The sequence below is a fragment of the Cyprinodon tularosa genome, unplaced genomic scaffold, assembly GCF_016077235.1.
Source record: "Cyprinodon tularosa strain WSP-4 unplaced genomic scaffold, ASM1607723v1 ctg167, whole genome shotgun sequence".
Lineage (NCBI taxonomy): Eukaryota > Metazoa > Chordata > Actinopteri > Cyprinodontiformes > Cyprinodontidae > Cyprinodon > Cyprinodon tularosa.
Window position 1 is genome coordinate 1,754,461 of NW_024038504.1, and position 24,306 is coordinate 1,778,766.

Consider the following 24,306-nt stretch of genomic DNA (forward strand, 5'->3'; position numbering starts at 1 on the left):
AAGACTAAAAATAAACTCTCCGTGGAAACCAGGTGTATGAGTAAAATCTCCTGTAGCTTAATGTTAGAGAAGAAGAAGATGTTTTTTTATTTCTTTTTTCGGCTATTTGCCAGACCAAAATGTTCAGAAAATGGCTCTCACTTTGACACTGCAGAGACCAGCTGTATGAGTAAATTCTGCAGTAAAGTTTTATTTTCAGCTCATCTACATCCATGCTTGCCATTTTAAAATGTGTGCACATAAAGTAGAAAATTACACTGATTACACTGGTAATAAAAAGGTTACAATGAGTCAAATTTCCTGCAGCCTCGTTACAGCAATTATGATTCTCACACAGAGAGGATGAAAACGTCTGTGGAGATCTACTATACGGGCTCCAGTATATGAGTATGTTCCTCTGTCATCCTATACTTATCTAAACTTATTTACATTATGTGTCTGCCATTTCAAAAAGGGGACCCATAAATAGAACAGAAAATAATGCTGATCTGGTAATAAAAACCTTTATAATGAATGCTGTTTCTGACACATCCTCTCCTCGCTGTAACTATTTTATGTGGAATTGATATAGGCAACATTAGCCTCATTTAAACTACCTTTTTGAAACCGTGCCGAGATCAGTCCGAGCACGGTAACCGAGGTAACTGTTGAGTGTAAATGGCACACAAAACTTAACCGGACCGCGACAGACACAACCGAACCAAACACACAAAAAAGAAAATATTGTTTTGCACTGCCCATGCCATTGGACAAAAATTCTTTGCTGTTATTCAAGGACAATATAACAAATAAAAAATTTTTGCTTTTAATTTTAATGTTTTCATTTATGGCCCCTTGATTAAATAAAAGTATTTAGCATTTTCTTCTTTTTGAGAATTAAATTTATTGAAATTCTAAATTACAACTTTATTCAAGAGAGCTGCATTAGCTTTTACAATAACGTTGTTTGAATTTAACATAATGCCTTAGTGAAATAATGTTCAAATTAATGAGAAAATGTATTCATTTTTTTTCTGGCTGGTAAAAATATGCCCAGTAAATAATTTTATCTTTTGATCCACTTGGCGTAGGTACCAGATCTGCTTGGGCCCTGCGCATGCCGGTGACATAATGCTATATGATTACCTGAACATTGCCACACAACATAAAACATTGTGGTTGCCCAGACAACGATAACAATACAGCATCCGTGTGCAGAGTCAGGAGCATCTGTAATGTTAGTGTGTCTAATGACTGATGGAAGTTTAACCTGACTGATAAAAAAGCTGAAGAAATCTGCGTATGGTTAACAAAGCAAGACCATGATAAAGAGGGGGAGAGCTGGGTAGCACTGTCGTTAGCTGTGCTCATTAGCTAAAATATACATATAGAAAATAAAAACCCACTACAAAAACAACATCCTGATAACTGATTAGTTGGTAAATTGATCTCTGGCCGACTGACATCAAAGATTTTAATTGCTCAGATCATTGGAAAAAAAATTTAAATTAACATATGGGGCTCCTTCTATGTGGGAATAATCACAAACATCTCACTGAATGTTTGACGGCAGTAAAGCCACAGTGACCAGATTAAAGGGTGTCTAAATGATCAGCTTGTTGGATGATTATTGGAAGCCAGACTTGCTGGATAATCCCTAACAAAAGCTGCACAACTTCATTCTCATTAATATAAAAAAAAAATAAAATAAAAAAGAGTTAAACCATAAAACAGTCTAAATAGTTTTGCAAATCTGTGCCAGAGGCTTCAATAAATGCAAGGAAGAGTGCATTTCCAGTCAAGTCCTTAGCCTCGAACCCACAAGATAAGCAGCAGCGATAACGCAGGCAGTACAGTACTCATCCTGGAAGCCAACCAGTACTTAACAGACTTGGCACAGACACTGCTTCTCTCTGCCTGGATCCAGCTCATCTCCTGAAACACTACCACAGGGTAAGACTGAAAACTGGAGGCCACTACAAATACATTGGCTAGACTCTTCAGTGAAGTTTAAGCCCCTCGGGTGTTTTCAGGCTGACAGATGGAAGCATTGCTCTACAATCTGCATCGCCAGTCATCAAGTGTTTTGAATAATCCCAACTCTTAATGATAAAAACAACAGAGCTGAAGCCAACCAACAAACACTAGCTCTGCAGTTTAGGGAACTATCAATTAAAGTCAACCCGTAGCAGATGCAAAGCCTTATGGCTGTAACTGCGGGCTAAGATACTAGACCATGCGTTTAGTAAATCTTTCAGAGTTTAGAAGAGGCAAACCTTTAAACTTTTAATTATTGCACATGTATTCACTCTGATTTATGACATATTTGACACAAAGCATTTGTGATTAGATCATTTAGAGTACAGTTTTTTCTCCTGAAAATAAGAATAGATGACCATCATGGCAGTAGGTTTTTAACAAAGTTTAAAGCTTAATAGATTCAGAGCTGACCGGCCTCGAGTGATACGAAGGACACTGAAGCTAGCTCCTCCTTTCAGTTTCCATAAGACATCCACAGTTGTAAAGTAATGCCAAAGAACCAAGCAAACTTTTTTAACAGGCAGCTCTGCACTGATCTGTCAATTTAACCAATTATGTTAATGCTGGGAAGAATGCTGACAAAATTGAATGTACTGAATCCCTATTTAAAAAACAAACACATTGCTCTGCCTATATTTCATTCAGTGGTGGGCACTATAAATCCCATTCAGCTCACTAAGCAGCACTAAAGAACAGTACAGCCTCAATCGCCTGCTCATCCTGTCACATGATTTGGTGCAGTTTGAACCAGTAATGACCGAAAGGATGAGGAGTTTCACTTTTTTTTTTTATACACAAAAATCAATTTTAGTGTTAAATTACACCAAAAAAAGAAAATCTAATTTGTCACCCAGGATGGAAGAAATATTACCTCTAAACATTTAGTCATCTATGGAGACTGAATTTACGGAGTCGAAAAACATTGAGGCAAAGTGTAGCTCATTTTTTCTTCCTGGTTCCTTAGCCAATCACATGAGTACTCCGAGGGTTTTCAAAACACAACGCAGCATTTGTTATTAGTAAAAGAGCTGCAGCCTGCAAACATGGAGGCCAGCAGGAGATACTGATCAGAAATAGTCTGAATCTTCTTCGACTCATCTTCAATTTAGCTACACTAACTGCAAAGTCCATGAAAACTTCCTCAATTTGTAAAGATATCGTGAGTTGTAAAAGAATGGCAACATGTTAGTTGGATTATTTTATCCAACTTTTCCGCTGTGCTACAGGCAGTTGTCAGCTGAGTGTGTGATCGAAGCTTCCCATACCCAAAGGGAAATGCTGCTTTATGGGACCAATCGTTTTTAAGAACCAGCTGTCTCGTATGACTGAAAGTTACACACAGATACAGTTCAGTCACATGATATCCGATGGTTAAAATTCAGTTAATTTAAGAATTTCATTTGATACCAATCATTGGCTTATTGTTGGATTATTTAACTTGAATGTCTTACTAGAAGGTTCATTTAGAAATGAATAATTGTTCAACATTTGTTAATTTCATCCTGGTAATAATAATAAAAAAAACATAACAGGTTCTGCCTAATGCAGATGTGTGTGTTGATATGTGCATCGTTTTATACTGCTCAAAAGCTTAAAAGTTTTGCTTAGGAATATAATTGAATCTTTTATGTTTCAGCAGTTAAAAAAAAATCACATTTTCAATTATAATAGTTGGGGCAACAAAAGGCAGCAAACAGACTTCAACAGGGGTATCACTAGAATTATCTTTTAAAAGATCAACTGATGTGCAGTTTAAAGTGACAGAGAGTAATGACTAGTATACAAAGAACGATAGGTCAGCTAAAAAAAAAAAAAAAAAAAAAAAAAAAAAAAAAAAAAACTTACATTTGCCAAAAAAAATCCTAAACTTTGTGAGTTTATTCTAATTTTCTTTAATTTTATGCAACATTTTTGCAACTGGAGAACTATATATCCGACAATGTCTTTGAACTAATTAAATCAATGAATATATAAATACATACATTTTCATGATAAGTTTTCCACAACAACAGACTCTAGTGCCTGTTCATGCCTATGAGATATAAAAGATATATAAATATAAAAGTCAGGTGTCATCATCTTGCAAGTGTTTGAACACTGACAAACAACACGGTACTAATTTAACTAAGCAGGTGGGCGCACCCATTTTGCCCTAATTCCTGAAATACAGTAGCTTATGTCAGTCATTAGTAAAGGCAGGTGTGTTTTTATCCATATCTTATCAGTACCAGCGGTATATCAACCAATAAAACCAGTTAGAATTTTGCCCAGTAGCCAGTGCAGTGATTGAGTATCCCTTACCCTGATAATACACTGCTGGTTATACACATCCCTCCAGTTGGGCCTGAGGCCATAGAGTCAATAGAAAAGTGGATTTGTGTCTAATCTAATTTCACCCACGATGCAAATCAGCTTAGGTTGTTAAAAACCCCGATCTGGAAATCCCTCCTTTCCTCTGGGTCGACATAACAGAGTAGTAGACCTACTTTAGGGGGAGCTGGATTCACCTGCCTCCCCAGTAATACAGCCAGAATATTAAAAATGCAAATCCACTCATCTGCCCCAATTTCTATTATCTATTTAAGTTATAATCTTGTCTCTTGGTATTATCTTTTTGAAACACCCTCCAGCCATATTTTATACTGTTTTTATGTCATTTTTGCAACTATCCAGCCCATCAAAATGATCTAGAAACCAATTTAGGTTTTTTATTAAACTTTTCTGAACATGAACAATGGAAAAAAGTGGTTAACTAATTTTAGGACCGGTTTAACGTTTTCACAATAACAGAGGTCTGCCAGCACCGCAATGAGAATATCAGATGAACCCATTGCAGGAATGGAGATGTCTAAAATCCTGACAGTGCAAAAGGAGTGAAACCATCAATATGTCGCAGGGCATGAGCCACCAATAACAATTCAATCAATTTGCCAAGAGGGTGCCGTCTGACTGCCTCCCTTCGAATCAGCAGAGTGGTCTGCTCTTTGTCAGCTCAGTGGTTTTGAGCCAACCAGCTCTGTATTTAACAGGTAAATAAGATGAGAAGACAGGGATGACAAGCTAACCACTAGCTGACTGAAAACCGATGCAACTCTTGGTAGGCAACATGGTCATTGTTATTAACAGAGGCTAATCAAAGACGGGATCTTAAAAGCATAATTCGTTTTATAGGGGATCAAATGTTAATTCAAGAAAAAACACATGAAACCAGGGTGCTGGGAAAAAAAAAAAAACAGTTTTGCAGTTCAAATTCAAACTAAAAGTGAACTCAAAAAGACTTTCAAAAAGGGCCCAACGCTAGCCTGGGTGCCATTCCGAACTTAGTCCCGCCCACAAAGTTTGAGGTCGGGGAAGTTCGGTCTGGCATTGCTCCATAGTAGCGCGAGTATTATCGCCCACTGTCAGGCGATCCAATCAAATTGTCAGGGCGGGCTTTATAGGATGATGGACAGATGACCAACAGTCACGTAATCAACCACGTGACCAATGTACGCTGGGGTGACAACAATAATGGCTGCCGCTGGAGAGTTTAGGTGAGTAGATTCTGCTATTAGGTCTGTTCTAGAAGATATCGACAGCAAATTAATTTTAAAAGAGGAACAGAGAAACGCGATCAAGGCTCATCTTCTTATTATAGGTGTGCAATTGCACGCTTTGATTTTTGTGGACAACAACTATGCCTCGCTTAACATACGTCACGCACTCCGTTGCTCTTATTGGTTGTAGGTCTATCCAATTGAGTGCAGAGACATTTTTTTTCCTGGTTCGTTCGAAACACGCCCCATAATCACAGCTCTATGGAGCAGTATCAGACTCATATTCTGACTAGAATTGAGTCGGACTACGTCAGGCTAGCCCAAAGCACCACTGGAGGACAACCCATTAGTGTAACAGCTTACCGTATTTTCACGACTATAAGGCGCATATAAACGTCTTTCTTTTTCCCTCAAAATGTGCACCGCACCCTTTGGTGCCCTATGTGTGTTGTTAATGCGGACTTTTGAGACCGCCATGAGAATGTTAAAGGGGGAAGTGTGGGCATGGATTATGTATAAAAGAACAGGTATGTGCTTTACGCAGAACTGCTCATCTCCTCATTGAGGAGATAATGAAAGAGTGGCTGAGGGAGGTGAATGTAAGGAGACCAGGTGTTTTTTTTTCCACTCATCACCATTACTGTTAATCTGTGACTCCATGCGTGCCCATCTCACAGCTGATGTGAAAAACATGGTGAAACAAATTAACGCTGTGCTTGCTGTTATTCAACCGCTCGACATCGGTGTGAACCAGACGCAGCAGGTGCAGCAGAAGCAGCGAGTTTACATGCAAAGTCAATGGTTGACGCGCATATAGGCGCAGCAAAAGGTCCCGCAGCGCGTTTTGAGCAGCAGGCGCAGCGCGTCAGGAGCGTTTAAGCATCTGACGCGCTTGACGCACCGCCAAAGTGCTGCTGCTCGAGATGGAAAAATTGAAGTTTTGCTGCTGGACGCGCCGCATCAACCAATCAGAGAAGCTGATCTGGGAGCTGACAGCGAGACAGACACATTGCTGATGATACACATATAAGAGTGCTGTGATTGCTCCTCTGAAACAGCTTGACGCCTAAATTAACTTAACCTGCCGACAGAATATGCTCGCTTTTATTATCCTGGTGCCTGCAGCCGCGCGTCAGAACTAACTGGTACAATCTAAACTGCAGGCACCAGGATAATAAAAGGGAACATATTCTGCCGGCAGATTACTGCATTTTAAGTTAATTTATAAGTCAATAAACTGTTTCAGAGGAGTGATCACAGTGCTCTGTGTCATCAGCGATGTGTCTGTCTCAAGGCCAGCTCCCAGGTTTGATTATTACTTTGTAATAAATACATGAATAAAGCACAAACATTTTTAAATACGCAGTAGAGGTATTTAAACGTAGTAGAGGACATGTACCTGTATATAAAAAAAAGCGCCCTATAATCCGGTGCACCTTATGTGTGTGTTAAATGCAGAAATGGCACACATAACTGAGACTGCGCCTTTTAGTACGGTGCGCCTTATGGTCGTGAAAATAAGGTAATTGAAATCAAAGCATATAACATTTCTCAAGACCATATATTCCGATTAATTACCATACAAACTAATCAGAATTCAATTTTACTGAATTATTACAGCTACTACATAAGTAAACTGTCAAAAATTGACTGTATTAATCTTTTATTTTAAACCTGTTTCAATGAGTCAATACAATTTTTACATTTAAGTTGTTCTTAAATTTCTTTTATTAAGAATTGTTGAATTGAATTTTACTAATTTTTAACCTGCCTTTTACTGTGTGACAAACCTGGTCAGGCTACACTATTAATATAATCACATGGTAAGTAAAAACAGTCGACTTTATCACTTTAGACATTAATTGGTGAAAGAGATTTTTTTTAATTTATCCCGTTTGACATAAATTGCCGTCATCATAAATATATGCTGGTCATCTTAAATTGAGGGTTCATTTAACTGGTGTTTGTGACAAAAACAGCAGATAGTAAAGCTATCAAACCCATGAAGATATCAATCTGCTGTAGCCCAAACTGAAATCTATATCCTTAAAGGAATAGTACACCCAAAACATGATTAGCCTTCATTTTCTACTCACCCCCATGCTGCACAACACTCTGGAGTACTTTTTTGATATCTCAAATGCATCTGGAGATCTGGGAGGCTTCTTGCTGTCTGCTGACATTCAAATAATGGAGGTCTATGGCGCCCGAGGCAGAAAGGTCCATAAAAACGTGTCAATATTCCTCCATACTGCTCGTCCAATGTATTCCAAGTTTCCTGAGTGGGTAGCATCCAGAATTTACTCGAAACGAAGTCATTTAGAATGTTTTTAGAGCATAAACAGTAGTGTATAGGATTTCCTGAAAGCGCGCACCTGCGCGATCCCGACGCTACGGAAGCCGGCAGACCAAACCAGCGCATTCAGCTCGGCAAAGAACTCATGCTCTTCCTCAACACTGAAGTCCTCAGACATTTTTCTTTCGTTGTTTCTTTCTTTGCACAGGTAAACAGCACATTTCTTCTTCTACGCTTGCATTATTGGAAGAGCAGACGCTGAATGCGCACTTTCATCTGGTTTGGTCTGCTGGCTTCCGTAGCCTCGTGATCGCGCATGTGCGCGCTTTCAGGAAATCCTACACACTACTGTTTATGCTCTAAAAACATTCTAAATGACTTCGTTTCGAGTAAATTCTGGATGCTACCCACTCAGGACACTTGGAATACATTGGACGAGCAGTATGGAGGAATATTGACACGTTTTTTGTGGACTTTTATGGACCTTTCTGCCTCGGGCACCATAGACCTCCATTATTTGAATGTCAGCAGACAGCAAGAAGCCTCCCAGATCTCCAGATGCATTTGAGATATCAAAAAAGTACTCCAGGGTGTTGTTCAGCATGGGGGTGAGTAGAAAATGAAGGCTAATCATGTTTTGGGTGTACTATTCCTTTAACAAAAGAAAACAAAAGTTGACTTATAAGAGGGGTGAAATAATGCTAAATTCAAACTAGTTTATTAAGCTACCATAACATAAATTTGATATGCATTAGAGTGCTGAGTGCACAGTAAGCTAGCTTCGCCACTAAGAGAGCCTTTGTTCTATAATTGTGTGCTTTGAGGAGTTGCAGTCTCTTTGCAGAGAGGCTATGTGATTGCATCTTGATAGCTATAAAAAAAGGCTACTCTCACCCCACAACACTGGAGGAAACAGAACAGTGCCGAGAGCCCGCCGGGCTACACTCAGAGAGCACTTGTCTAACGGTCTGAAGGGACTGTTACTTCTGAGACACTAGAGCCAGGAAGTGAAAATGCTTTCCATTCCCAAAAGGTTGCACTTTCAATGTGTCCTAACTGGCTGGGTCTGGGACATGAATGGAAACTATGGAAATTATGCCAGTAGTTTTTTTCTTTCTTTTTAAATCTTTGCACAAGGCTACCTCTTTGAGCAATCAAATTTAGTAACAAGGATGTTAAGGAAAAGGTTGTGCTTCTACATTAGTGAAAAATGACACCTTTTTAAGAGGAATCTTTTGTTTTGTTTTTCTCTTTAAAGTAGAGATCCACTGAATCTAAATGTTCCGATGAGCAATACTGCTACGAGGGTCGTTCAATAAGTAATGCCCCTGACCCACTTTGTGATGGTTGATTGACCTGAAATTTTGCATGTGAAATTATTTAAATCTCTATATCTTAAATAGCAATTTACAACTCTGAACTATTTGTGGTTTCTGATTTACAGGTGTTCAAACTGAGTCAAGTCTGAGGTTTTTGCATTTGAAAGGTAGCACACCACGTGAGACTTTTGATCAAATGAAAGTAACATAGTGATAATGTCCAATAATATAACCTTGTAAAACGTTTTGCAAGGCCATTTAACGGGCATCATAAACATAAGTTACTTTATTTTCATCAAAAGACTCCGGTGGTGTGAGTCTTTTCAAATAGAAAAACTGAATCACTGTTCGACACTCAACAGGCTCCATTATGGACTTTACTCAGTTCAAAAAGTCAGAAACCACAAATAGTTCAGAGCTGTAATTTGCTACTCAATCTATAGAGATTTAAATAACCTTACATGCAAAATTTCAGCTGGATCAAACATCTGGAAGTGTGTCAGGGGCATTACCTTTTCAACCCCCCTCATACCTAGTTTATTTAGTCTTTTGTGCTACTTTAATAATTATTTATATTTTAGAACTACCTCTACCAAAGAACCTGGGTAGTTTTTCTACTGAAATTTGCACGTGAAACTTCAAAGAAACCCCCTGATGGAGGCATCTGCAGACAAGATCTATATGTAGAAATCAGTGCCAAAGGAACAAAACAAGCCCTGCGGCAAAAATCTGACAAAGCTGTGGTTCTAAGTCAGACGTCTAAAAACGACCTTTGCAAAACACGGTTAATCTAAGATTTATACATTGTGTTAAATGTACATCAGCTTAATATTTGAAAAGCTTTATTCTTACATATACACTTAAGATCAGTTTTACAAAGGAACTGTACGCGTTATTAAGCGAGCCTTTTAAACCGCTGGTTATTGTAATATGAGCCTGCGGTATGTGGCTCCTATTGTGTGTTTAGAAGAGAATTGCATGTCAACCTCCGGAGGCAATTTCAGCGTTTCCTAACCAGATATCCGAAAAACTATAGTGGCGAACGTCCTGCAGCAGCAAGCACTGAACTGATCTAGCTCTTTTCACGCTTTGCAGTTTAAAGAATCGTGACACCACAAGCCCAAACATGCTATAGGGGAATAACTTCCTAATGTTCGCGCTTATAGACAGATTCAATAAAGCAGAAGTGAAAAGAGGATGTATTTGAGGCAAAGATTGCAAACCTCAGCTAGATCCGCTAAAGCGTCGATGACAAATAGCTTGAAAATGCTAGCAGTGATTTAATAGCAGCAAACAAATATATGGGAGAAAACAAAAACACACACCATTAGTTTTACAAATATGGCTACATTTTTACCTGAATGCTGCGTGAATATATTTATCGCTGGGTCGGGGGCGATGGCCACGGCTGTCCTGCCCGGGGGCATCCCGGTGCTGCAGCCGGGTTCCCGGGGTCTCCTCCCGGCGACGCTCCCCCGGCTCCCCTTCCCCTGGTGTGGTTGGGACGCGTGGGTCGGTGGCGGCTGGAGTCCGGTCGATGTAACCTCACCGACGCGGCCGACCTGCTGTCCCATTCCGGTACTTTGGTGTGAGGATGTCTGGGACCAAGCAAGCAAACCTCCCCCGACAGTGTCCCTACGGTTCACATTCCCCCGAAGCTGCCGCGGCCTAACCCGAATCCTCTCTCTGGTGTTTCTCTGTGAACTAGCCTGTTAGCTCGCTCGGCTACCGATAGCGGGCTACCTCTGAAACCCACCAAGGCTGCCTCTAACAATAAAAACCCCAACCCTGGTGCGTGACAGCGATGTTCTCTCTCTGGGTGGTCCAGATAAATTATAATAGGAAATTAAAACTACCAGAAGAATGAACCCAGTCAAAGCGGAGCGAATCTCAGTGGTTTAGCCGTTGTCGAACCGCTGCGCGCCCCCTCTGACGCCGCCATCTTTACCGCAGAATAGAGGATGTGTTCCACAAGGCGGAGGGCTCCCCTGGGCCCCCTGTCAGCTCCAATACCTGCCTGCTCCAGGAGTGGCCATGCAGGCTGCTTGATCAAAAGATCATTAAAATACTTAAAAGGAAAGGGACAAATTCATTTCCCCCCCAGCCACTTAAAAAAATGAGATACTTGGATTTTTATTATCAGGAGACGATTAAAGGGTAAATCAAAATACAAATCTGAAAATGTGGATATCTTTTATAAATACATAAAATACAAGATACAAATGTATTAGAGACGAATCCAAAGAACGGTTCTCATTGCAAACATGTTTTATATAAATTTATATAGTAAGCAGCATTAAAAGAAAATGTATGGTAATTCTTCAGATACATTTTGTTGGAGAATTACAGGGATCAATATAGGTTAAAAAACCCATCAATGATAATCAAACTAAAGGCAAAACTAACATAATGTAAATAGATTTCTACTGTCCAGACTATAAACACTACTTTGCTGCTTAGTGGCACCTTTACAAAGTGTTAGAATCTGCAGAAAATCGAGCAGAAACTTGAACATTTTCAATCTGTACAAGATGAAAAATAAACTTAATGGTGTTTTTAATCTCATAGTTTAAGAATCTAGGGAATCTGTTCTGATTCAAATGAGCAATTAAAAAAAAAAAGGTTAAAACTTTAACTAGTGCGTCACCTAGTGGTTGATCTGGTCTTTCTTGTGAAATTCTCTGTTTCTGCATTGCTGGTTTCTACATCAGTTATGCAACATTTTCACAAATATCCAAACATGTAAACTTCACAGCCAAATAATGTATCAAATACCCTTAAAACATCACTTCAACACCAAAGGGAGAGTAAATTACATACTTTTATGACAGTAAAGTGCATCATTGTAGGACTTTGATTACAAAACAATAATTTGAAGGTAATCAGAAATTGCAATAATGAGTATTACATTGTTGTGACATTTAAGCAGCCAGCTGCAATTATGACAGATTTTGTAACCGTTTCATTAGGAAGTCATTATATAGAACTCTGAATATTTACCATATACAAAGAATATCAAATTACTCATTTTCAATTATCTTATAGAACCTCAATATCTTCCAAGTACTTATATTAATATAGAATACATTCAGTAAAATATCAGCAGTTACAGAACCTTCACATCTCAATACTCGGTAAATCCTTGGGTTTTACACATTTATCATTTAGGTAACCAAAGTATCTATACGTTGTGGCTTTATTAGAGGAACAGATTAGTTCAGTTGTGCTTCATCAGCCTGAAAAATATCTTAGTAGTAAATGAGTATCTTGCAACGTTTCTTGTTGTGATACAATTTCAGACACTTGAAAAAAAAATCTGTCTGGTGATGTTATTACAGTAGTTCTTGCAGGATAACTCACCGATTTCATTTTTAACAAGCAACAACATGCTGCCTTGTTGAACATCAGCTATTACAGAAGATGTGGATAACGTGTTCATTGTGTAATGTTTGTATTAAGCTGCCACGTCATTATTTGCACAAGGAGCAGTTTCAAAATGAGACCGAATCAATAGGGACCCATGATAAACAATATTCAAGTTGGCACTGCCAAGTTTTTTTATACATTTCTCTTGAACATTGGCAACGGAAAACTCAATAAATAAGGCATCTCTAACCCTCCTCCATACATTCATACACTGTAAGACTTAAATCATAATGCAATAAATAAAGAACAGTGAGAGATGAGCTGGTGTAGTCCATGTTGACTGATGATGTCTTTCTCAATAGTCCCATTTCATCTTATCGGACAGAGCCATCGGACCTCTCTGACAGCTCCAGGAGCGAGGCTTCACAAAATCAAAGAATGAAGCCTGAAACAGAAAGGCATAATAAATAGCTGTACAATAATCCACCTTCCTGTCACACATGTAAATTGTTCATACTTCTTAAACTGCTTCAAACTTATGGAAAAACAAACTTTAATGTTTTTTCTTTTATTGAGATTGTAGAGGATGGATGGGGCAAAAAATAGTAGAACACAATTATAATGAAGGAAAATGCTGGATGACCCTCTGCTTCGACACTCCTAAATAAAATCCACTGTTATCAACTGCTTTCAGCTGTAATATGATTAATCTATGAGATCTCTTAGACTAATTTGTTACCTAAACCAGACAAATGCCTCGTTAGCAGCCTATGTATAACTAATGAGGGCCATATTTGTTTTAGTTGTACGGATGCAGGCACCCCTGGCCTTTTTAATGGATTAGAATGGCCCAGTAAAAGACTAGAGTTAAATCCAATTGAAACTGTTAAAAAACTTTCCAAAAAAAGACTTTCCATAAAGCTAAACTAATGTAAAGCTTTGAAAAATCATGCACAATCCCCTCCCTAACTCATATTTCCAGTGTTCTTTATTATTTTCCAATCACATGAAATCCCAATAAAACATTGAACTTCGTGGCTACGCAATATATAGATTTAACAATTTATAGTTTTAAATGCTCTGCATTACCTCTTTAAGTGGACAGTAGCATCTGGCATACCACTCTTGAGAGTATAGACACATTATGACCCCTTGACCCAGAAACAGGGACGTCCACATTAAAATGTTCCAAATTGGGCCTTTCCTCTGATCGTGGAGAATAAAGTTGAACATCACTGTAGGAAGGAAATTAATTTAAAAAAGGGTTTTGAAAACAAAAACGAGATAAATGCACTGCATATCAACCCCCTTACTTCCAAAGCACATGAAGAGGCAGAAAAGCACCGGATAGAAGAATCCGAAGCTCACTGCTAGAATGTATTCATGGACCACTGCGGACACCGTGAACACAAAAAGCATGGCAGCTGGTCGGAAACGCTTCTCAGATATCTGTAAAGGCAGTAAAATCTGTTCAGAACAGATTCCATCATTGTAAAGTGCTCTGGATTTCAACAGAAAAGCACACTCACCAACAGGAAGTCCCTGTAAACGTAGTAATACAGCCAGTCGTGGACCACCACGTTCCAGGTGCGGTAGTAATTGGCATAAGATGTCGAGTTCCACCAGTCCTACAGTTTTTAATTCAAAAATTATTTAAAACGCATGATTTCAGTGCTTGTGTAACTATTTGTCGCAAAGAGTGATGGCAATACCTTGTAAAACATCCTGTCTGCAAAGCGAAGCATCTCAGCAAAAGCGTTGAGCCAGCAGTGGAGAAAGGCAAAAAAACCCAACAGAAGAACCAAAACTCCTGAGATGAACACAAAAAAAATAATAAAGTAAGAGTTTATAAACATTATACCCCAAGCAGGTGAGGGTAAATTTACCTGGCAGTATAGAGTTAAAGACGCAAAGGACCATGGCGCGCAGATTGAACAGCTGCAGACTGATGCTACGAAACTGTGGGATGCACAGCCGCACAAACACGTAATAGGCATAAAACAGACAGCCAAGAACCTGTGATGAATAGAGAAGGTAGAAATGTTAGAAAATGCACTATCACTACAATATCATGCAAGGGCAACATGATACTGTACCTGTAGTAACTTCGTGGCAACATAGCCCCATCTGGTCACCGGGTTTCTGGTGGAAACAAAATTATTTGGTTTGGGCCTAAAAAGAAATCGCAAATGAAACTAGACAAATATTTAATAGAGGATATTTACCTGGGGTACTTGTCTCTGTAAATAAGAGTGGGTGCAAAGAGGAAGTATAGATACTGGGAAACTTGAGGAACCACAGGACCATGGCCTTTAAACGAGCATTTGAAATGACAAGGGGAGAGTACAGAGTGAGAAACTGAAATGGGAAGCATCTGTACAGCTGTTTGCAAAAGTATTCATATCCCTTTAACATTTTCAAAATGAATTGAGGGGTTTGTGTAACAGAGAAACCCAAATAAGCTGTGTGTGACATGCATTCTGTTCAGTACCCCTTTACCTTGATACCCTTAAATACAATCCATCTTATAAGAAGGCTATTGTGTAATTTCTGTGGCTATCAAGTTTAAGTGAAATTGTGTTATACCCGTCTTCTCTTTTGCCCAAGTCAGGACCCTTGGCACATTCTCTCTGACAAAGGAGTGGGCTTTCATCATTAGACGAACCTGAGACAAAATAAATATCCGTGTGAAAAGTTGCACAATCAAGCATCAACCATGATTAAAAATAACCCCACTTCCATTGGATCACCTACCTGCTCTATGATGACGATGAAGCAGGAAGCAGGTGGTAAACCGTTGGTCAGAACCACATATGTTGGGAGGAAACCCAAACCCAGGCCTTGATAGAGCAGGAATGCAGAACCAAACAGCCAAGTGTACATCCTCTGTTGGCCATGAGAGCCTGACTGGCTTTGTGACCACAGATGGAACAACGTGTAAGGAACCAGCAATACGGACAGAAACATGCAAAGCCACGTGCAAACCACTAGAGGGAACTGTCCAAATGCATAGACCAGCAGGTCAAAGTCCAAGACGAGTCTGAGGCAAAGAAGATAAGCAGATTTCTTCTCAATATTGTGTTTGGTTAAATAACAAAAAATAAAATCAGAAGAAGATAAAGGAAAGTACAGTTTACAGCCTTACCGGCCTTCGTCGAGGAAATCTACCACGAGTGTGCTGAGAATAAAGAGAATGAGCAGGGCAATAAACATGTGGTAGATGGTCCTAATGTGGTTCACCTCAAACAGCTCACTGTGGAAAAACACACATCATAAATCTACTTCTGTACAGTGTGGCTGTATGAGAAAGATGTTGCAGTCTTCAGGAAAACCAACCCACCACACTGCATTCAAATCACACAGCATATCATTTGAATGACTTATATAGTCGAGTATGGACTTACTCTAGCAGGGATCTCCGACTAACAAAGTGCTTTCCTCGGCCGTGGGGAGGCTGAAAGTGGCTGCAGAAAGGATCACAAGGAAAGGGGAAAACTCTTATAGTGTTAAAGGTGAAGACTTTTGCATAAATTTGTGTATCTTTGACGAGAAAAATGCAGCAGTACCCGAGTTTGCTTCTCTCCTTGTCGGACAAAGGAGGTGAAAAGGCGGCAGGTAGAGGTGTGGACTCGAGGCTAGCTGACTCTTCAATTAGACTGTCCATAAAATCATGGACCTGGCTTTCAAACTGTCGCATCATGTCATTCTTCAGGCCCTGGATCAAATAAAAAGCATGCAATAAAAACTTTTTAGGTAGGCCCTTTTTAGATCAAGGCCTGGTATCATAAACGGTTCACCTGTCCAGGTCACTGCAACTTTCACAAAGTGAGTCATGGACTTTTTAAACCTTGAGCCTGAATGCATCTTTTCCATTAATCTGTCCAGTAAATGTCTCTGTTCTTATATTACTCATGGGTCATGATTTAGTTTCATAAACATTTAGTATTTACTGTCGGAAAAGATCAATTATTAAAAAATTGTTTTTTGGTGAATTAATTCAGTTAGTTCACAGATAAGCAGATTAAATTAGGTTAACATTTTCTTTTTCCAACATTCAGCCAAACAGTAAAGTGAATACTTTTGTGAATAACTGCTTGAACAATATTGGGTTTATATTGTGTTATTACTGACCATCTTTGATGCAGTAGTGATAAAAAGTCTTCGGATACAAGTAAAAGTCTGTGGTCATTCAGTGCTGCAGTGATGCAAATATATGATGTAGCTCTTTACTGACCAAAGACTTTAGGTAGAATCAAAATTTGACAAATAAATATCTCACACAAAGAAAGTTGTTTAAATCTTATTATTGTCATCAGTCCCACCATTAGCACTTCCATGTGAATCTCTTTCCTCTTTTCAGAGTAATTTTCTAATCATAACAGCTTTAGATCAGTGACTCGATATCCAATAATTTTCTGTAGCAACAAACCATTAAGTTTGGTATTTTATATCAAATCCCGTGACCAGAATGAGCATAAAATATCTATCATATAGTGCTCACACACTGTTAAAAATTGTCCTGAGATGGGAGCCTCTAATATCAACCCATAATAAAACATCCCCCACTTCTCTCTGCATCCGGGAAGTCTTTTACGATAGCAAAGTCATTAGGGATGGGAATCGAAAACCGGTTCCTGTTAAGAACCGGTTCCGTATTTTCCGATTCCATGGCATCGTTTGGCAGCTCGCTGAATGATTCTTTTTTCGAGTCCCGCAGCACCAGAGCCTAGAGCGCCGGCTCTGGGGAGCACGACTTACGTCACGTTTTTTACGTAAGTTACGCAAGTTACGCAAGTTACGCAAGTTGGAAGAACTATTCGAGGAGGAAGACAACGAGCTGCGGTCACTTTGTGAATCAAAGTCCCGACTTTCCTTAGCCCAGACGGTAGATCAGGAAATCCAGCTCTATAAAAGCTTGCCCTCCATCCCCTGCAGGGATAGCGCCACACTGTGGTGGTGGAACAAGCAAGATACGCTGCCCTTGCTATCTGGACTGGCTGAAAACTACCTCTGTGTGCAGGCTTCGTCCACCCCATCTGAGAGGGTGTTCTCCATGGCTGGAGACACCTTAAGCCCTGAAAGATCCCGTATCCTTCCAGAAAAGCAGATATGCTCATCTTTCTGCAAAAGAACTGTTAATTTTCCCTACTACTGTTTTATAATTAGTATTTTTTGTTATTTAAAATAGGTTATTATCCCATCATTTGTTATTAGACATTGTTGGTTATTAAGTTTGTTCTTGTATTCATTTTTCATTTAAACACAGATGTTACTCCAGTTTCACATTTCCTGTGGACATCTTGATCTTGTTGAGTTTGTAAGATTGTGCAATAGTTAAGTAAACAAAGTTGATTCTGATAATCAAACTGTTTGTTCTCCTTTCCCCCCCAAATTGGAATCGAAAAAAGAATCGATAAAGAATCGAATCGTTTCATAGAATCGAAAAGGGAATCGGAATCGTGAAAATCTTTTCAATTCCCAACCCTAAAAGTCATACATACTTATATTGGCAATGTGATTACGAATAACAAATCAAGCAGCTCAACCACCAACCAACCTCTGCTTTCCTTTTGAGTTGAAGCTTTCTACTGATCACATGCTCCACTTCAATTTTCCCTGAAATTAGAACACCACAATGAAATGTTAAAAGAAATAACAATATGAACTGTTCTGTACAATAAAAATAAATAAATAAATAAATAAATAAATATATATATATATATGCAGATTCCTGCCGTGTGCACACCTAAAAGAAATAGAAACATGTCCTAATTTTTAAGAAAGCTCCTGATAGGAAGGTTTTGAATCAATTAACATGAAAGACAGCACAACTAAAAGAGCGTTTAGTGGAACTAAGATCAGTTTGAATGTGGGGAAAAAGCATTTGAAATGAATTCTAACAAAAACTGGAAAACCCAAAATGTCATATAGTCATTCTCACTAAGGTTACTGTAGGTCATTGCTATTCTCAGTGATCTGATGACCAACAAGCTTTCTTTTAGGTCAACTGTGACTAACTGTAACAGCTGAAGTTGCACTCCAACCATTATGTCATGTAAAAAAACAAAACAAAAAAAATCTAAGGACGTCAAATGCTATTTTTCCCCGTAAGGTGAGCTCTTATGGACAAAAGAGAACAGTTTCCCTAATAATTAATATTTTCCACAAAGGTAATGTTCCTACACTTAGATAATCTCGCTTCAATCGATTTGATTTGTGTTTATCTAGCTCTGACATTTCTACTGCTAAAACACGTCATTATCACACTTCCTACTGTATTTCACAATGAAAGTGTATCAGAGGTCACAAGTGTTTGCTTAAGAGGAACACATCATCACATTTTGGTCTGTAACACCATCACTGGAAAATAACTGATCCCCAAAAAACAAAAAAAAACTAAATGTTAGGGGTTAATGCCCCCCTATACAATCTGTGCATGTTTGCTCACCATCAGAGGCGTAGCCATAAAATTTTTATAAGGGTGGCCAGGCAATAACCAATGTACACTGAGGGGTGGCCGAAAGTGTAAAGGCACCAGAACCTCATGGTCAAGCCAAAGATAAGACTAACTATACTTTCCTACAGCCTTTGATAACAAATAAACGCATATATTTAAACATCCGTGGTTTCTAGAAAAAAGGTATAGTGCATAAAATATTTTCAGGGTTCTGGGGTAAACATCTTTTCCATTGTCATTACTTACCTACTTTTATCGATAATTACTCTGCATAAAATTGATATTTACAACCACTAATATCTACATAAAATCGATTATTTAATACATTTTTATTCAAATAGTTATTTATCTATGATTTCACTGAAGACTCATGGATGACTTGCACAGACACATCATTTTTTTTATTTACCCCATATAAAACAAAATCTAATTCTGAAAAGAGCATGAATTCTGTACTTATCGTCTTTAATGTTAGTATATTGATGTGTATAATTAACCACAGTGTTTTTGTTGTCAAGAAATTATGAATACATGAAAAAATAGTTAGTAATATATGAACAATTTTAAAGAATATTTCACTTTAGAGTATTTCTGCTGCCATCATCTGTATTAGAGGGGGAAAAAATGGTAGATTAATTGGCTAAGGGTGGCCATAGCCACCCCTGGCCCCCCATCTAGCTTCACCCCTGCTCACCATTGCTGGTTATATGGTGGTTATCGCCATTCCCATGCGGATGTCTTCCAGGATTAGAACCTCCATCCAAATCTGAGGAGGCGGGCAGATTGTTGGCGGTTCGGCTGCGGGATCTGAGCAAACTTTCACTCTCGCCCTCCATCCTACAGAAACAACAAAATAACCCCAAAGGCTCCAGTTATTTACTGCTGTTGCTCTGGGGAGGGTTTTCCAGGGTAGCATGTTAGGCAAAGGAATGAGAAGGATTTTATAGGAAGGACAAAGCACACTCTCCTATGATTAGCCACACAGCACCTAGCTGCTGAAGTATTATCGCTTCTGTCTAAATGGCAGAGCTAGTTAAATTAGCCCTCAGTGGTCAACCGCGGGCGAAATGAAACTGAATAAAAAATGTCCACTTGGCTCATTACTTACTCGCTTCCGCAGGCTGCTCCTCTCTGTCGAGGCTTCCCAGGCTACTGAGCAGAGCGCCAGCAGATGTCTGATGTCTAATAGCGACAACGTGAACTCAGCTACTTCATTTACAAACACTGACAAGATGATGTGTCAGAGCCTCGATGCTGATTGGCCAAAAGTCTCTCCTCCTTTTGACGTCATGAGCAACGAGGAAAAATAAGAGTGTTTCAACAGAATTGAATTGAAAAATGCATCCTATACACCAAAATCTCCGAATCATCAATTTATCATCTCAGAATGAAAAATGTCATCTTTCTAGTTCAGCTCAGTTCAGTACAGGGGCGGAGCTAGATGGGGGGCCACCCTACCAATTATTTCCCTCTAATACAGATGGTGGCAACAGTAATACTCTCAAGTGGAACATTCAAAACATTTAAATTTTTTATATATTAACAATTACTTGACAACAAAAACACTGTGGTTTATTATGCACATCAATATACTAACATTAAAGATGATAAATACAGAATTCAAGCAGAAATAGATTTTGTGTTTTATCGAGTAAAGAGTCATCTAGGAGTCTTCAGTGAAATCATAGATAAATATTTATTTAGATATTTGTACTTGTAAATATCAATTTCATGCAGAATGATTACTGATAAAAGTAGTTAAGTAATGACAATGGAAAAGATGTTCACCCAAAACTCAAACCTGAAAGAATTTTATTCATTATACCTTTTATCTAGAAAGCACGGATGTTTGAATATATGCGTCTATTAGTTAGCAAAGGCTTTCGGAAAATATAGCTTGTCTTTATTTAGAAAATATTTAAATTCAATTCAGTTTATTTCTATAGCGCCAATTCACAACACGTGTCGTCTCAAGACATTTTAAAATTCACCAGATCATACAATCAAATTGATTCAAAGTTTTCTATCTAAGGAAAACCAGTTAATTGCATTGACTCATTGACTCAAATGCAATCCCTCACGCTAAGCATGCTTGTAGCGACAGTGGAGAGGAAAAACTCCCTTTTAGCAGGAAGAAACCTCCAGCAGAACCAAGCTCAGTGTGAGGGGCCATCTGCCGAGGCCGACTGGGGTTCAAGGAGACAGAAGCAGAGATACAAAAAGCAGCTGTAAAAGGCGGCCCCGTCCAGGAAACACACAGCCAGGCAGACGAGCTCCAAGCCAGCTCCCATGTCAGAGGATGAAGAGAGCACATCCAGCCAGTCATGGTCAGAGAAACAGGACTACACTGGAAAACAGGCCGATCTCCAGCATCTATAAACAAGGGTGTTGATGGTAGCAGCACAGTTGATATTTGTCTCCAGGATGGTGTCACATCTAAATACGGATGTTTTGCTCATTCATTTCCCAGTTGGAACATTGCAGATTTACCGTGAGGTTCTGGTGCCTGTCCACTTTTGGCCACCCCTCAGTGTACATTGGTTATTGCCTTGCCACCCTTATAAAAATCTTCTGGCTACGCCTCTGGTTCAGTAGCTTTTATTTTTCCCACTATGGGCAATTTTTGTGCAGTAGTAGTACACATTTCACACACACATTCAAACTTCGTACATAAAAACACATTAAACACATAAAATATAAAAAAAAAAGATAAAAGTGAGGTGGATAAATAAATAAATATGTGCAGTGCAGAGGATGAATAAAAGCGTAGGCCTATATGCATGCAACATATGACTATATGCTTTTCCTATTAGCGTTTAGCAACTAAACAGCAGAGGGAACAAAGGAGTGTTTTTTTCTATTGGTCCGAGCTGGTGGATATTTAAAACAGGAACCAGAGGGTAGAAACTGGAATTCGTTATGTAGGGCAGTGGTTCCCAAAGTGTATAGCGCTACAGCAAAAAGCAGGCTCACTACAGCCACTGAAAAGATGGGAGGATTAAAGTACAAAGAAAAAAACTCAGGGAGCTGTTCAATGTTTTCACTCCATTTTGCACAGAGGCTTTTTAAATGTATAGATTAAAAAAAAATATGTTTAAAATAACACAGACAACAAAGAATCCTCTTCTGATCTACAGTATAGAACTATGAAAAAAATACAGTTACACAAGTGTTCCCACAGATGGTGTAGTTTGTTTTGTTGCAACCTGAAGTATGAAATAAACTTCAGTGGAGTTTGAAAACAAAATATGTGTATAGATTTATTATATCTGGTTGAACGATGTGTGTGACCGGTTGATTTTTTTTTTGGGGGGGGGGGGGGGCGGCGTTGAAATTGGGGGGGCCAGAAGAAAATCTTTGGGAACCACTGATGTAGGGGATGGTAATCATTTTGTGTTGTGAACAATTTAAAGTCATTCAAAGTAAGGTAGGTAGCATCCCCAAAGTGTAAAACGTACCTAAAAGATTCTTAATTACATCTCACTTCCTAAATAGATGGAATAAATTCCCACTGAATCAGATAAATCACTTATGTTCAATGGTGCTTCTAGACAAAATTTACCATCTTATTGTGCTGGCAAACAGGCTCAGATGAAGGGAAAATTACACTTAATTTAAGAAAACAGACTTACTTACATTTAATTTTTGCACTGTATGTTTTCAGTACAGGGGCCACAATAGGGACCATGTCCTTAATGTCCCATGGGCTGACCCTGTTGGCTTCTAAAACTACCCATTATCATTTAGTAACTCAAGTAGGTTTTAAAAAGGGTTAAAAACCAGACTAAATTTAAAACCATACAACTGAATTTGCATTATCTATATCCTAGTACCTCTGAGGCTAATTCTGATTTTATTCTTTTGTCTTTTCTTTTTGTAATTCATTGCTGTCCCTTGGACGTTTAAGTTAAAGTTAATTCAAAGAATCTATGTAGCTTTACTTAATTTTTTTCACAAATTTCTACTTTCAAAACATGTTTGCATGTCTAGTTGTTAGAATTTCCATATATATGGATGTACAAGTGGTTAAAACACCTGCATTCTATGGATGATCCAATACATTTTGGGGAAATTATATGTATAAATATTTAGATTAAAATTCCATGAAACTCAACTTGAGGATGTTTAACAAAATACAGACTAGTGTGATGCTGCCTGAATATTTTTAGCAGTCTAGTGTATCCGTGCATGGCTGCAGGAGAAAAGGAAATTATATGAGGCTTGGGATAAACTATCTTTATTCCCGAGTTGGATATTGCTTTATTAACGGTAAGAGATACCAGGTGCTGTACTTTTTCTTAAGGCGCCTTTTTTTTTACTTTGCCCTGCATATTTACTGAGTAAAAGCTTAAGCAATGAAGCAAAGAGCAGTGTTGGATTTTGGAAGTTCAGCATCTGCTGTATCATGTGAACACTTTCAAAACAAAATATAGATCGGGATTCAGGAGATTAATGTATGATTAAAGTGAAGGATAGAAAATCAAAGTCAAACATTTTAATAGTACATACGTGTTACTTTAACCCTAATAAATAAAAAAATAGTCCCACAAAACAAGAGCTGGAGATTAAATACATCACTGCTTAAAGATGAAGAGTTTCTCAAATTTTTCAAGGAAGAGTGGGCATCATACTTGGTGTGCAATGATTTACCAGGAACATCAGCATCTATACTATGGGAGGCAGGGAAAGCAGTGATGAGAGGTAAAATTATTTCATTTTCATCTCATAAAAAAAAGTTAGAACAAAAAAAGATCCAGGAATTAGAGGGAAAAATAAAGTTACTAGAAAGCTCGCTAGATGAGGAAAAGTTAGGGGAAATCCGTAAAATAAAACTAGAACTAAACGAATTTATTGAAAAACAAAATAAATTTTTAATTCAAAGACTTCGAATTGACAACTTTGAACATAGCAATAAGTCAGGAAGCTTCTTAGCTAACCAGCTAAAAATAAACAAAGAAAAAACGACTATATTTGCAGTTACAGATTCAATTGGTAATACATTACAGGATCCGGAGGATATTAACAATGCCTTCCGAGATTTCTATAAATCTTTATACACATCACAGTTAAATCCATCAGATAATGATATCAAGCGATTTCTGGATAAAATAACTCTTCCTAAATTATCAGAGAGTCAAAGAGCGACCCTGGACTCACCGCTGTCTACAGCTGAAGTTCAGGAAGCATTAAAAAACATGCCAAATAATAAAGCGCCAGGTCCAGACGGGTTCCCTACTGAGTTCTATAAAGAGTTCTGGAACATTCTGGCCCCAACGTTCCACAGAATGCTGCAGGAAACTCTAGATAATGGCA

The 24,306-nt window shown here is 38.5% G+C and overlaps 2 protein-coding genes across 2 annotated transcripts in view; both read right to left on the reverse strand.

The window, feature by feature from the left end:
• Nucleotides 1–11,134, reverse strand: part of abl2 (c-abl oncogene 2, non-receptor tyrosine kinase) — a 32,404-nt gene extending 21,270 nt beyond the window's left edge. The window contains exon 1 of the mRNA XM_038281111.1: nucleotides 10,528–11,134. Coding sequence (XP_038137039.1) covers nucleotides 10,528–10,744 — 217 coding nt within the window. The 5' untranslated portion in view covers nucleotides 10,745–11,134. The remainder of the gene's footprint in view (nucleotides 1–10,527) is intronic.
• Nucleotides 11,135–11,972: 838 nt separating this feature from the next.
• soat1 (sterol O-acyltransferase 1) lies at nucleotides 11,973–20,240 on the reverse strand. Its single transcript, XM_038281050.1, has 16 exons — nucleotides 20,102–20,240; nucleotides 19,688–19,830; nucleotides 18,094–18,152; nucleotides 16,103–16,251; nucleotides 15,941–16,000; nucleotides 15,682–15,789; nucleotides 15,291–15,576; nucleotides 15,123–15,201; nucleotides 14,762–14,846; nucleotides 14,633–14,678; nucleotides 14,423–14,552; nucleotides 14,249–14,346; nucleotides 14,066–14,164; nucleotides 13,850–13,985; nucleotides 13,626–13,771; nucleotides 11,973–12,981 (listed from the first exon to the last, which is right to left on the reverse strand). The coding sequence occupies exons 2-16, from the start codon at nucleotides 19,827–19,829 to the stop codon at nucleotides 12,892–12,894; spliced, it is 1,713 nt and encodes a 570-aa protein (XP_038136978.1). The 5' UTR covers nucleotide 19,830; nucleotides 20,102–20,240; the 3' UTR covers nucleotides 11,973–12,891.
• Between the last annotated feature and the right edge of the window lie 4,066 nt (nucleotides 20,241–24,306).